The sequence below is a fragment of the Centrocercus urophasianus genome, unplaced genomic scaffold, assembly GCF_019232065.1.
Source record: "Centrocercus urophasianus isolate 14NV4802_14NV808 unplaced genomic scaffold, USGS_Curo_1.0 seq_34, whole genome shotgun sequence".
In the NCBI taxonomy this organism is placed as follows: domain Eukaryota; kingdom Metazoa; phylum Chordata; class Aves; order Galliformes; family Phasianidae; genus Centrocercus; species Centrocercus urophasianus.
This window is the reverse complement of record NW_024884911.1, coordinates 472,106-486,507: the sequence shown is the minus strand read 5'-3', so window position 1 is coordinate 486,507 and position 14,402 is coordinate 472,106. Positions and strand designations below refer to the sequence as shown.

Sequence of the window (14,402 nt, the reverse complement as noted above, 5' to 3'; positions counted from 1 at the left end):
GTTCCAGTCCTCTCCCCGTCTGTGTTTATCATGCTTTCCAGGTGAAAGCAGCTCCAAGTTATGCTGGACAGAAAATGCCAGAAGACCTGGAGGTTTCCTCATCCTTGGAACAAGGACAATTTGTTGCAAAGCTTCTTTTACAAGAGGCACTGTGCTGCTCCGACACAGTATGGCAGCGTTGCAGGGAAGACGCTCACACGTCAGATCTTCTTAACCCTCACCACCTCTCCCTTTTTCCACCACGCTTCCCCCTCCTCGGGGAATTGCAGTTACCTGGGATCAGGGGAAATACCAAAAGTTGGTATTTTGGATCCCAGAATATTTTTTAAGAGCTTGCTCTATATTTTTTTCCCCCAGTGATGTTTTTGTGTTGGTTTTCTTTTCTTTTTTTTTTTTCCCTTTTATTTTTAAAAACACATTCCAATTAGCTCAGATAGTGAACGAGCTTCTCTCCAGCTGCTTTACCAATAACCCCGCACCCTGCTGGGCAGTGCCTGTCCTCCATCGCTGCCCCCCTCTAGGACCAACACCACCAGGCAACAGAGCCAGACATTTCCTATGCTGCAGAACAGACCAAGGAGTTCAAACAGGCACCGGAGGGGAGGAGGGACAGACAGATCTGCAAAGGGCCGAGTCCGAACGTCAGGGGAGATCACATTACTGGCTGCTGGGGTCTCGTCTGTGAAGAGGGTTTGATTTCAAAACTCACTTAATTTACAGTAGTTGAAAAGAATCGGCTGAAAGTGGCGGTTAAGGGTTATAAATTCAAGATTTGCTTCCAAATCACGGGCTTTGCAGTTCACTGCAGGAACATATGGTCCTCTGAGCCTCGAGAGCAGGGAGCACACACTGCCAGAGCCCCAAGTCTTTGGGCTGAACCAAAAGCAAGACATTTCTTCCACTGCAGGGTGGTCACTGTGGTGCTTCCTCAACCTTTGGCAGCTCCAGGAGCAACACAAGGAGAAGGAAAAATTTAAGGGGAGAAAGACAAAAGGACAACAAAGAGCAGCCCCAGGAATCGAGTCATCCCTCCCCCAGCCATCCACAAACCAGCTGGTCACGACAGCGAAGCTCCTTAAATGTCCTTGTTTACCTGAACAAAATAGCTCCCTGCCATTGTACGAGCAGCATGCGATCCTGAGATGGCACTGGGCAGAGGAGGTGGTGCTGGCAGCCCTGTGCTCACCCCGTAATGGGATCCGAGCTCCGCACTGGAGAGATGCAATCCTGCTGTAGGGCCTGTGGGGCCACGCTGGGTAATGGGGGGATGGTTGCCCTGCAGGGAAATCCAAATGTCTCATGCTTGCAATGAGAGATGAAAAAATGAGGCAAAGGGCAGGAGACTGGCATGGGTTCCTTCATACATGATCACCACAGGCGGGCTAAGGAGGAATGGTGATTGTCTTGAAAGGCGGGGGAGGCTGCTCATGCTGGACTTCACTTCGAAGTCAGTTTAAAATAGGGGAAAAAAAAAAGAAGAAAAAAAACCCAGCACCCAGATGTCCATATTTAGGGCTGTTAACTTCCATGGAAGTCCAGGTCTGAGGATTCTGTCTTCCCTCCAAGCTCTCTGAAGGCCACGCAGCACCAGGTGCTATGGGCGCTCAGTCACTGTGCTCCCCAGGCACCGGCTCTGCTCCATGACAGCCTGGTTCCGCCAGCACTGCGGCTCTGTGGGCAGGAGCCAGCCAGGCCTTCACTCATTGCTTCCAGAAAGAACCTTCTCCTCATTACTTCCTCTCGTTGTCTTTTCCTTCGGTGCATGTTTACTGGAGGAGAAGTCCTTGTGAGCAGGCAGGGAGGTGCGGAGCCGAAGCCCCACTGACTGCCCACTGCTGCCTTATGCCCAGCGTGGCCCAAAGCCCAACCACAGGCCTGCTGAGCACCCGTACAGTACCTGCATTGAACACAAACAGCGAAAAAACAAAAAACCAACATCGAAAACCCACGAGCACAGCGGGGCCAGGGGGCTGGATTTCAGCTAAATAAACTGCAGGCCCGTGCCTCCTGCCACCACACCAACCACGGATGTTTCGTTTTAATCAGCTGCATGGATTGCAAACTACTACCGGGAAAAAAATAGTAATAATAAAATTAAATGAAAAAGAGGGTGAAAAACATCCCCTGAAATTACTGTTGTGTTGTTGTTGGTAGAATAGCGTGGCTCAGCAGGGAGCCATAGGCCGCAGCCAACACAGGGCCTCCCTGGCCAGGGGCCTCTGCAGTCCTTCCCCAGGGCAGAGCTGTGCCCCCAGCCCCTGCTCCTCTTATAGCAAGGAGAGCTCCTGGTAGACCCAAATTTCCCAAAGATTTCATGGTTTGTTGTTTTTTTTTTTAATATATATATATATATATATTTTTTTTAAACCCAACCCTAAAATAAAATTAAACGCCATCCCTCCAAACAAGCCTCCCCACCACAGAAGGCAAACAAAAGATCCAGAGCCCAAGCTTCCCCTGAGCCAGGTAATGCCAGATGTACGTGCAAGGCCATGGAACAGCACAAAGTCACAATCATAACAACACAAAAGAGCAGTCAAATGCTGACAAGGCAGCTCCAGGCTGCTCCCCAACCGCCCCAGCGCCCTGCCCCACATGGCTGCCGTCCTGCTGCGCTCCCTCCCTCGCACAGGGCAGAAGAAAAGAGAGAACTGACATAAAAAAGAATCCAGCCATGATTATCTGAACTGTCTTCCTCCTCTCCGAGGCTTCTCCTTTCCCACCTGGCGCCAGGCTGCCTGCAGCCCCAACCGAAGGGACGCTGCTATTTATGAGGTATGGGAGATGGACACTGCGAGCTACTGTACCTGCAGACATCTGTGGTCTTCTCCTGGGGAAGACTCAAAGAGTTGCATATTCCAGATCCTCATGAGCAGTGATTCAGTTTCTGCTCATGTGATAAAAGCTCCCTCTACAGAGTGAGCATGCCCAGAGGAGACCATTTCACTGCTCCCTCCAAGCTGCAGCCATTTCACAGAGAACCTGCAGGCTCCAGCGTCCATTGGAGCGGCGATCAGCCCGGGCATCCCGGGGACGCCCCGGTAATGCAGATCATCTGTCAACTTTCTGACAGGGTGCCAGGCCTCAAACTGATCGCTTGCCTGCAAAAAAAAAAGCCTTTTAAACCCAGAATGAGTTCTGTTTCGGTGGCCTTCAAGAGTAGCCCTTGTCCACAGAAAAAAAAGGCAAGGGGAGCAGAGATGGGGAGGGACACAGTGTGGCGTGGGGACATCCCTGTGCTGCTTTTGTACTGCTTAATCAAGGGTCTGACCCGTGAAGAGGGGGATGAAGGCACACGGGTTTAACCGGTTAAGTGTGCAGTGTCCAACTGCAAGAGGATTCAAGATGTGACCTGCTGAGCTGAAGGGGTGCTGGCTTCCACTGCAAGGATTTATAATACAACATGACCTGGTACAACCAACCTTAAAAACATATCACAGCCACAGTCATTAAAAAGAGGGGGGAAAGCATAACGAAGTGATAGCGAGTGCACTGCGAGGTACAGTAGCTCTGAGCTCAGCCTATGTTGAACTGTATGATACATCTGGCCTAGCCAGCAAGATAAAAGAACATTTTAGCTTCAAAATAAAAGTAGTTTGCCTCTGTTCTCCTTAACAATTAAGCACAAACTCTTGGCAACATTTGCATCTGCTCATGCTCCCGGAGAAACCAAAGCAATTTGCAGGAACATCTGCAGGCAGAGCAGGGCTGGAAAAGATGCAAGCACAAGGCTGGCAGTGGGGCTGGCAGTGGGGTGCCCCAAGGCTGCAGGGCTGCCTGTGTGGGGCGGGAGGGAGAACCCAGCCAGAGGAGGCGAGGAGGAAGAGGAAACTCAGACATGGGCTGTGGCACCTCCTGGCTGCTCTTGGCCAAAGCAAAGCTATTTTCCATGAAACCAGAACACAGAAGATGATTGTTTTTAAGGCTAACTGTTACAATGAAGACGAGCTCAGTGCAGTGCGTTGTAGTGGGCTGTTGGGGGCAGGGAACTGCCTGTATACAGGGTGGAGAAAAAGCCACAGAAATCCACGGCGAGGTTTTGAGAAGCCCAGTGATTTTATTTGCTTTGCACCTTGCATGAAAAGCAGGCATCCAAACTCACACCTCCAGCACAAGCATGAAGCCAACGCCTGCTCTGCTCAACCCATTCCCTCCTCTCCTCTGCTGAGCAGTGCCAGCATGTCCTGCTATTGTGTCAGCATCAGAGACCAGGCAGCTCCTTCACCACTGTGTCCTTGCACATTTGCAAAGCAGCGATAGTTAAAGCAGCAGGAGAGCTGCTCTCGGTCTGCTTCAGCTACAGTGACACTATTTTTCTCTCTGCACTCTAGAGAAGTTTCACTACTAAACAGTTAAAACAGACAAGGCTAAATTGAGATGACTGAAATTCATAGGAAATGAATATTTGAGGTGACAGTAGAAAGCAAGGATCTCTCTTTCAGCCACTGGGTTTTTGTTTGATGTAAACTTTAAGTTTTAATATACATAAAATGAGATTTTGCTGGCCTTCCTATCAGTCATTGAAAGGCACAGAGGTAAGTAATTGAAGACAACCCCAAAAATCTCAAAACAAAAGCAGTAAGAACGACTACACAAACTTGAGTTGTGTTATCCACAGCATCAAAAGATTACTGTGCTTCAAACCAAAGATGGCTCTGTAGGAGTGCTGCTTTTCCTTGCAGCATGAAATTACCAAGCTTTCATTAAAAACACAGAAATAGAAACAAAGATATTTCTAAACGCAAAGCCAATGAGGGACCACAGCCAACATCCCTTTTCAGAGAGAAAAGGACGGGGACCCATCCTGCAGCACTCAGTCTTCCTGCGCTCCCCACCACACCCCAATACTACAGATGTTTTTACTGCTGAGGTTAAAAATACACCGAGAGCAGAAGCACCCGGGGACACTCTGCACATCTCATGTTCAGCCCTCAACGTACCAAAGATGTGTTATAGAACCACGCCGATCGGGCTGGTGCGGGCAGTCCAACAATCAATCCTTGGATCCGCACCATGCCAGCATCTCCCCGGGGTCACAGCCCCGTCTCCCCATTTCCTGAAGATCTAAGTCCTCTCCCAAGCAGTTCCCACAAGACAGGAAGCCTTCCCCCCCACCCGTGACGCAGGCTGGCACGCTGGAAGGATGCACAGTTTAACCATTCAGAAACTCGCTGTCTGCAGAAGCCCACCGGCCCGCCTTCCCCTCTCCTGCAAAACGAAACATGTCTCTGAAATGGCTTGGGAAGGGGGTTTGCTCAGCATGTGAGATAACAGCAGCCCAAACTCCACGAAGCGTTCCCCTTTATCCACCCCAAGGACTCCCCACCAGTTTCTTCACCAAAGCCTGCTGGACGGCTTAGCATTCCCCACTTCCAAAGACACAGGGCCCACACAGACACCCGCTTTGCTGACACTGAGCCTCCCTGGCCTCGGTTCCCCCACTCAAAGCTTGAAAACCCCTTTCAGAAACCTCACGTTTCCAAGACGAAGGCAGCAGCACAGCACAAAGGACAGTAGGTTCCTGAGGGCTTTTGCTTAATTACGCCATTACACATGGCATTTTCACAGCTCCCTTGCAGCGGAAACACAAGCGGGAGGCAAGGGGAGATGTTGCTTTCTATAGGAAGAACAGTATTTAGCCCTGCAAAACGCAGGGGGTTCTCCTCGTTTTCATCAGGTTCCTCTTTCAGCTCAGACCTTCCACCTGCTCACAGCTGAAGCTCCTTTGGGGCCTCCTCAGAAGTTGTCCCACGAACACAACGGAACAAACCGCCCCCAGTAAAGGGCTCTGGATACACAGAGAGCACTGCTGCTGGAATCCCGAGTTCTTTTGCAGTGCTAAGCAGTGCTCTGCTCAGCAGCAAGCTCTTACAACGCCTCCTTCCCCCCTCTGTGACTATTTACACCACTTCCTAAGCAGAGTGCCCATTCCCAGGACGCACTGATTGTCCTCAGCATCCTCTGAAGGAGCTGAATCGTCCCCATCCAGCTTCAGCTAACAGCTCTGAAGGAGCATTCGCTCATTAATGCACACTTCTGGAATCACAGCTTTCTCCGCCTTTCAAAGCCTGAATATTATTTATTTATTTTCACCCAAATCTTTTCAAGCCATCTCCCCTCCTCCTGCTTACAGTTTCAGCAAACTGCCTTTCGTTAACAGGCAACATGAAACGTTCCCCGGGACGCTGTGCTGAGTAGCTCGCGTACACCAAAAAGGGGATTAAAAAAAAAAATGTAAAAAGGGAAAAAGAAAGAAGGAAAAAAAAAGATGCTGTTGCAACAGATGTAGAGAGGTAAGCTCTGTGGAAGATGGTGCTGTGATAAGAACATGTGCTGAGTTATTTCATTTTTGGGGGCAATCCTAGAACTTTATTTAGAAGCAGATTGGCCAGACAGCTATAATTCAGAACATACTGTAGTCTTAACAGTTCCCAATTAGAAACTCCTTCAGCTTTAACTTATAGTAACCGTGGCTCCTTCTATTTTGGAAAGCTGAAAACACCATTTCTCCCCTTCATTCAGCTATTGCACATCAAGAGCTTCTTCTGTAACAAATGCAGCCTTGCTCAGGAAGGGTGCAAACATTGCTTGCACAGCCCATCTCAGCAACAGCAAGCAAGCTTTCTGCCTCAGCCACACTCCCAGTTTGCTCAACAAACGTTTTATGGGGTTGTTTGGGGGCTGGGAGGTGGGATGGGAGCAGCACAAAGCCACGCTGCTTATTAGCAGTCCTCTGCCAGCAGAGCAGCAGGAAAATGGCCGCTCACATTCAACCTCGCTTCTGCTGCACTGCGTTGCTGGAACACCAGGGCTCTGCCCACCAGCCTCACGTGCTCCGAGCCTCCCTGTTCTTTGACCTCACACCTCTTTTTTTTTTTAAGCATTAGGGCATTCACGTGAAAATAAGCGCGCTCTTCACTGGGAGAGAATGAGCTCTTCATGGTGCTTTTATCTCCCTCCCCAAATCATGAACTCCTGCGTTGCAGCACCACGGTTGATGGCTCTATAAGCGATTCCACTGACATTATACATTGCTGCAAGGAACAGAAGGAGCAGATGAACTCTCTAAAAACAAAGCTCTTGCCTTCATGCAAATATCACTAGTTAAGAAGAGCAGAGAAATAAAGCAAGCACGATGTGGGTACAGAATTGGCTCAGATGAGGCTGCTTTTCAGCAACTGCCATAAGGTGGCAGTGGGTCTTTAAGGCTACCTTACACCTTTCACAACAAGCACAATAAGAAATCATTACACCAGTGGTTTTCAGCATCCCAAACTGTTTAATCAAATTTCCTCATCAAGGGAGCCAGACCATACAAGAAAACACGGGACCGAGATCATTCCAGTGCCAGAGTCACGCAAGGAGAAAAAGCCACTGAGATCAAATTGGAAAAGCTGTGAACGCAGCTCCCATCTGAGCCAAAATAAATCAAAACCTTTTACTTTCCACGCACAATTACAATGCCATTTATTTTACATAAACGCTTCTCTTTGTGCATTCTCCCAACCACAGACAAGCCAGCATCCATTAACAGAGAATGCAGTTTGCATCACCAGGATGCACGGACTCAAGCTGGCTTTCTGCTGGGGCTGCCAAAACCAGCCTGTACCGAGCTGGTCCCCACATGGGAGCTGAGCTGCCTGCTGGCCAGGGCTGGGTCCTGCCCTGCCTGCTTGCCCAGAGAAGGCGCTGGAAGCACTGGGGATGCCAGCAATGTGGAGCCAGGCAACAAAGATGCAGCAATGTGACTCATCATGCAGACTGACCTGAGCGTGTGAGGCCGTCACCTGGGACAGAGCCATAAAATAAAAACGTGTGCGCCGCTCTCCTCCATGTGCTGATCTGCGTGATGAAAAGCAGCAGGGTTGCCCTGAGGAGCCAGCCAGCCTTGCTGCACGCAGACTGAAGGCTGCAACCGCAGAATGTTCTGCTAATAAAAGTGATAACTTCACAACACCAACGCCTGCACGACGCCCTGACGCAGCACGCCTCACCTTTGCTCAAACCACATCAATGCCACCGGGGATGCCCAACAGCACCTCTCCCATGGGGCACAAAGGCTCAGCAATGCTCCCATGCAAAGCCACATCTTCCCTGCAGCTCTCTGGCACCGGCCTGGAGAGCCCAAATCTGCAGCGGGCTGGCTGGCACCTCCCAGCACAGCCTGCTGGCACCAGGGTGGGTGACTGGGGCTGGAGAGGGCTGCAGCCACGCACACAGTGCGCCAGCCCGACCTCACATATGGCCCCACTCCTTCCACAAACCATTCGCCAACGTGTTAAACCCAGAAAGCAGGACACGAATAAAAACTAATCTCAGCCAAAGGAACAGACGCACAGATTCCCTCCTTTCCTTGCAAATTTGGAAGAGCTGATTTGGCAAGATTTGTTTGCAACCCTTGGAATGCAGACCGAGGAAAGGAGCTGGAGTTTGACGTTCCTTCACCCTCCTACGACTGCAGACAGATCTCAGAGCAGCGAGCAGGTCCGTGCCCCACGAGGCTTCCCATTAACAGTAATTAGTGCCTCACGTGGGGAAGGCGCAGCCCAGCGCTCCCCGCAGCGCTGGCGACCAGCCTGGCTCCTCGGGGCCACCACCCTGGAGCTCGCCAGGTCCCTGCTGCATGGAGGTTCGCCAGGCAGCCGAGGTCAGGATTTTCCAATCCACAGGAAGCAGCACGAAGCCAGCCGGTGGTGGTGGTGGAGCCGAGCAGCACCCAAACCGCTTCCAGCAGCCCCCTACCTGGGCACACGGCCATCCTCTGCCCCTGGGCCTGGCTCCTCCTGCGGCCACGCATCCATCTCCCTCTATGGGTGCAGCTTCGATCCCGGAGCATGCTCAGTACGGGCTGATCTTCAGCCATTACAGAGCTTTGATGACATGTAAGCAGAAGGAAGTGTCATTAGCAAAAGGGGAAGAAAGAAAAAAGGTGCAGGATTCACGCTGACCGGCGATGTCCTGCGCCCACCGGTACAGCACAGCTCCGGCTGCATGACTGCAGGTGTGCTGAGCCTGCCAGCATCTTGCTTTAGCACAAAAGCAAGGCAAACCCTGTCTCAGTAAGCCTCATGCAGGAAGGAGCATTGCCTCCAGACACTCAACCGGTGTGTTTTTCCACTCTGGGCCTTCTACAAATTACAATAATTTCACAAAATACCATTAATATTCCCTCTCTCGTAGGCTTCAACTGCTTTTAGTTCATAATGCAGACCGTGCTTCCCTCTGTCTTAAAGCTAACCCTACACCACCCCATCCTCTGTAACCTTGATGATTATTCCCAATGAATTTGCAATTAACAGCAGGATGGATAAGGGGAAGAAGCCTACAGTGCAACACCCTTCCTGCTGCATTTTGCTAGGAACCTGCATTTAAGGGAGGTTTGGTTTTAGCAAACCAGCTCTGAAAACCTCCATGCTCACATTTCCATCGTCCATACAGTAGGAATGTTTCAAAGCAGAATAAATAGAGGACTTTTTTTCTCCTCTCCAGTTTTCCAAACAGCAACATAGGCACAGACACAACACTGAAGTTTGCTAGGTGCTTTTGGTGCTGGAGGATTACAATCTGCACACCGAGTTATTGTCACACAGAACTTCCCTGCCCCATACAGACTTTATGTTGTAGACTCATAGAATCATTCGAGTTGGAAGGGATCCTTAAAGGCTACCTGGCCCCACTTCCTGCAGTGAATGGGGACACCCACAGCTCCATCAGTGCTCAGAGCCCATCCCCCTGCCCTTGGGTGCTGCCTGTCCCCTCCAACTCACACAACTTCTTGAGAAAGAAAACAGTTTGGAGGAAAGCTATGCAGCCCAGGGCAAATATTCACCGCTAGTCCCAACCAGCGCACAGCCCTGCTACTGCACTGAGCCCAAGCTAAAAGCTGCTCTGGGTGCTCCAATCCACGTACCATCAGGCAGCCCTCACCAGTATTTCTGCTGTGGGTGTGCAGCACTGCTTCCATGCTGAAGGTGCGATTCTCTAAAGGAATGCTAACAAATACAGGAAATAAACGATCAAAACCTCAATTGACACCGATCATCAGAACACAATACGGTGATAAGGGAATGCCAAAAATGAGCTCTTTGCCTGCACCAAGCCTCCAAGATAATGACAAAAATACCAAGAGATTCCAAGCAATGCAGTAAGCCACGTTAAATGTGTGATTTTCATCAGCACACGGCACACTTGTCAGATGCACTACGCAAACTGCCCTGCGTTTCGCTCTCCTACTCGAGAGATCTCTCTTCTCTACATTCAACCTGAACACCAACCTCGAGCTTTTCGGCAGATCATTTGTGATAGCAAAGTGTTGGCGTTCACATCTGACTTCTGGATGCAGGGCAGCCCTCTGTGCCAAGCAAGTTGCATTGTACTACAACATTATTAGAGCACGAGGCGTCTGGCACAGCGACCAGCGATAAACCACGGCCATTGGCAATACAGAGCTTCTCTGCCCCCACACCTCGACTCCTGCTGCAGCCTTTCCTCAGAGCATTTACCCCACAGTGCCCCAGTGTCTCTGGGGACACCCACAGGGACACCCATCTGCAGAGCAGGACGCGATCCGCTCCTCACCACGCCAGGCAGCACCAGGGCACCGCGCGGCGCCTCCGCTCAGCGCCGACTGGCAAAGCCTGCCGACAGATTCTATTCTCATCCTCTCCCGTGCCTTCAAATCGGAGGTGGTTTAAAAATAATATTCAGCCCGTAGCATCCTGAGGCACGTCTGCTGAACCTAGCGGTGTTTGCATCTTGCATAGCTCAAGCATGTCAAGTTTGTTTCCTTGGAAACAAAGACCAATTTGCAAGCATTGCTTTCTTCCTTCTTTTTATTTTTTTAATGTCATGAACACATACCTGCAGCTCTTGTTGATGCAAAGGAATTGAAGTTGCTTCACATACCAAAAAAAGTTCGTAAGAACTTTATTATTAATTATTAATACATTTCGCTAATGAACAATTGGCTTGCTGCAGCGAGGGAAAACCAGCTCACTGCTATTTAAAAATCCCTTCTTCCCCTCAACAGATGCACACTCAAGGCATGGCATTTATACTGTCTCCTTGGGGAGAGGGAGGGAAGAAATGGAAAAGCGGATTCATGTGCTTGCCCTAGGCTAGGTGCAAAGTTCCTAGTACAGACAAACAATCTAAGAGGGAAATCCTGCACTGCTCCTAACACTAGCACTGCTCCAAGAGATGCACCAGTACTGCTCACCTGCTCCACGCAGACTGGAGCGCAAGCGCAGGCTCAGTAAGAAGGAAAGCAGTAACACCTCCTGGAGATGTCTGGTCAGCTTCAAGTCCAACTTTTTCTCATTAAGGGAATGCATTCATGCTTAGGTGGGGAGTCAGCCTTTCCATGCACCATAGCTGTTCTCCCAGCCTGCTCGCATCAAAGGTCTTCATGATGAAGGCTGCAAATTCTGCAGCAGTGGCACACAACCTCTCTGGGTGGGCAAGACAGAAGAGGGAGGGCAAGACTCAGAGCTGAGTTCTTCACAGCCTGCTTTGCAACGGGGATTGGTACCAACACCTACCAGAGCCCTTGTTGTGAATTACAACTGCTCAGTACCTGTCAGTACCTGTCAGATGAGGAGTAAAATGGACATGTGTGAGAACAGCAAATAAAATTATGGCTCTTTAAACACACTGTCCTGGGGCTGCTCACTGCCCAGCACGTCTGGCTTGAGCTGTATGCAGTCAGATTGAAGTTACCTCCACATCCAAGGGAGCAAGCTGGGCTCTTCGGCATCAACACCAGCATATGAGGGAAATCCAACAGAGCTGCTCCAGATGGAATAAACAGCCTCCTCCTTCCACATAAAGCCCAAGGCCACACCATTCCTGCCCACTGGAGCCAGCACTGTGCCGCCACTGGTGGAACTTCTGAAGGTCACAGCTTGAGCTTCATTCTCCAAAGAGCCTCCCAACCTGCTAATGCCACTTCACTGACAGAGCAACCTTGCTGTCCTTGTGGATGTGCCCGCAGTAGGATCAATGCACTCAATTGTTAACAAAAAGTACCAAAAATTACCCCTGGAAACATCAGGCAGAACCACTGGGAGCATCTCACCCTGCAGCCTGAGAACTGAATCTCCACGCACAGCACAGAATAGCATTTCCATTCCTGGTGCAGTAAACCAAACCCCCAGCCGTAAATACGTGCACTCTGTAGCATGTGTAGGTTGGTGTTATAACTGCTGAGTTTTATCCTAACCAATGCCATGGCCTTAGAGCTTTGGGCACTGCTCTGGCCAGCACGAATTCTGGGAGAAGAGAAAGGAAAACAATCTAAGTCTTTCCAGTCAAAAGCAGAGCACGTCCAGGAAAAAGCATCTACACACCACTGTGCAAAAGAGAACCAGACAGATGCACTGTGATTTGCTTAAATATACTGCAACAATGAAACAGTCATGGCTTCTTTGTAATATAAATTTATAGCATCTTCATTTCACAGAAAAACTGAGGCTGGGAGAATTAACTGCTGTTTCTGGAGTGGTCCTACACGAAGGCATGGGAGACTGGAATGTGAGCAAAGAGGCCCAGCACCTGATGGAGCTGTGGGTGTCCCTGTGCACTGCAGGGAGTGGGACCAGATGGCCTTCAAGGCCCCTTCCAACTCAAACAATTCTATGATCTCACCTAAACACGCCCTGTTCCCAAGGAGGCTGTAAAGCAAAGTTTGACCTTAAGCAGTAAAAATGCACAAAGAGGCTGTACCCATTAGGAGACGCAGGCAAAAGGGAGAAGAACTTGGTTGATAAATAGCACCATAAGCACAGATTTTCCTGCAGCGGTGAAGTTTGCATGGACTGGTCTGTAGATGAATGCCAGGACTGGGTGTTCACACCGCACAGGAGGGGTGCCAGTAAATGGGACCTTCTGCACAGGTCTGAGTGAGGGAGTATTATAAATCCATGGAATGGTTTGGATTGGAAAGGTCCTCGAAGATCATCTGGTTGCCAACCACCAAATCCAGCACCAGCTCAGGCTGCCCAGGGCCCCATCCAGCCTGGCCTTGGGCACCTCCAGGGATGGGGCAACCACAACCTCTCCATCCTGCCCTGAACAACAGGAATCAGGGCCCTCTGCAGCACCAGCCCTTCCATTCATCACTCCATTAAGATACAGGAGCTTGGGGGATTTTTTTTTTTAAATCACTGACATAAGGGGCAATTAAAGCAAATATTCTGCAACCTTCTGCAGAGACAACGACCTGCACTCATCTCCAGATCCCCATTTTGTTTGCCATCTTCACCCACATCCCATCCCTGTTGCACACTGACGTGTTTTCCCTGCATTCTGCTTTGGGATCAGGGGTTGTTCTCTTTGCAGTTGCCCACAAGCACACGTGCCGAGTTCCTCCTTTTTCAAGCACTCATCATCTGTGTGGTTTTTCCTCTGCTTTGAACTCTCTTCCTTATTTTTTGATTCTCCTATTTTCTTTCTCCTCCGTTTCCAATCCATGTTGCACAGATAGGGGCCACTGAACGCACAACACACAAGCATCCACATACACAGCAGCCAGACTTTAATCTTGTCGAGGCTCCAATCTCTATAACTTCCACACCCCTGTGGGTTTATTATCATCACAGAATAACAGCACGGTTGGGTTGCAGGGCCCTCACAGCCCCCAGCTCCACCCCAACCCCCAGCTCAGGCTGCCCAGGATCCATCCACGGCCTTGGGCACCTCCATGGATGGGCACCCACAGCTGTGGGCAGCAGTGCTGGGGCCTCACCCCCCTCTGAGGAAATGACTTCCTCCTAAAATAAAAAACGTCCTCCTTTTTTCTTTTCAGAGCCCAGATCTCCGCCTCCTCTCCCCTCTGCCTTTGCAGAGAACATTTATGGCATCGTCCTCCATTACATTACGCCTTATATTTTCACTTTCTGTGACCATAAATCATTAATAATCCCCACTTATCATCACGCCGTTATTATCCTTAAAATTAAAATAATACAGGAAATTGCACTGGAGCTTCAGGTTTTGAAAGAAATAAACCACCCCGCAATAAAAGAACGGGCTTTTTCTTCCTTCTTAGCAAAAGAAAACCACCCTAAAAGCTGTGCTTTCACGGCCGAATTTTGAGCCTGCACACTGCTGTCCTGCTCCCTGTATGGCTGAGAGCAGCGCAGCGCGAGGCTCAGTGGGGCTGCACCCCCAGATCCATCCCACAGGGCCACAGGTCAGGCAGAGCAGGGACAGCATTAAGAGCTCTCGATCATTCCTGGGAAATAAAAGAAACTCAATTACTCATCGAGCGATTAAAATGTGCAAACATTTTGCTTGCTGTTCCGACTGCCACATTGAATATTTCGAGCAGCATCCAGGCCAATATTGTTGCTTAATTTAACATAACTGGATCCTGAATGCATTTCTAACAGATTAAACCACAG

At 49.9% G+C, this 14,402-nt stretch overlaps 1 protein-coding gene across 4 annotated transcripts in view; it reads right to left on the bottom strand.

Annotated features, from left to right (window-relative positions):
* The window catches only part of EHMT1 (euchromatic histone lysine methyltransferase 1), a 95,580-nt gene that overhangs the window by 60,323 nt on the left and 20,855 nt on the right, over positions 1-14,402 (bottom strand). The window contains exon 1 of one of the 4 annotated variants that reach the window (XM_042831001.1): positions 8,743-8,828. The exons of 2 other annotated variants lie outside the window; for them this stretch is intronic. Coding sequence is in view for 1 of the 2 variants with exons in the window: in XM_042830993.1 (XP_042686927.1) it covers positions 2,808-2,870 (63 nt within the window). In the remaining variant the exon portion in view is untranslated. Of the gene's footprint in view, positions 1-2,807; positions 2,885-8,742; positions 8,829-14,402 lie in introns of those variants that run through there. One more of the 4 variants, XM_042830993.1, reaches the window with a different exon arrangement.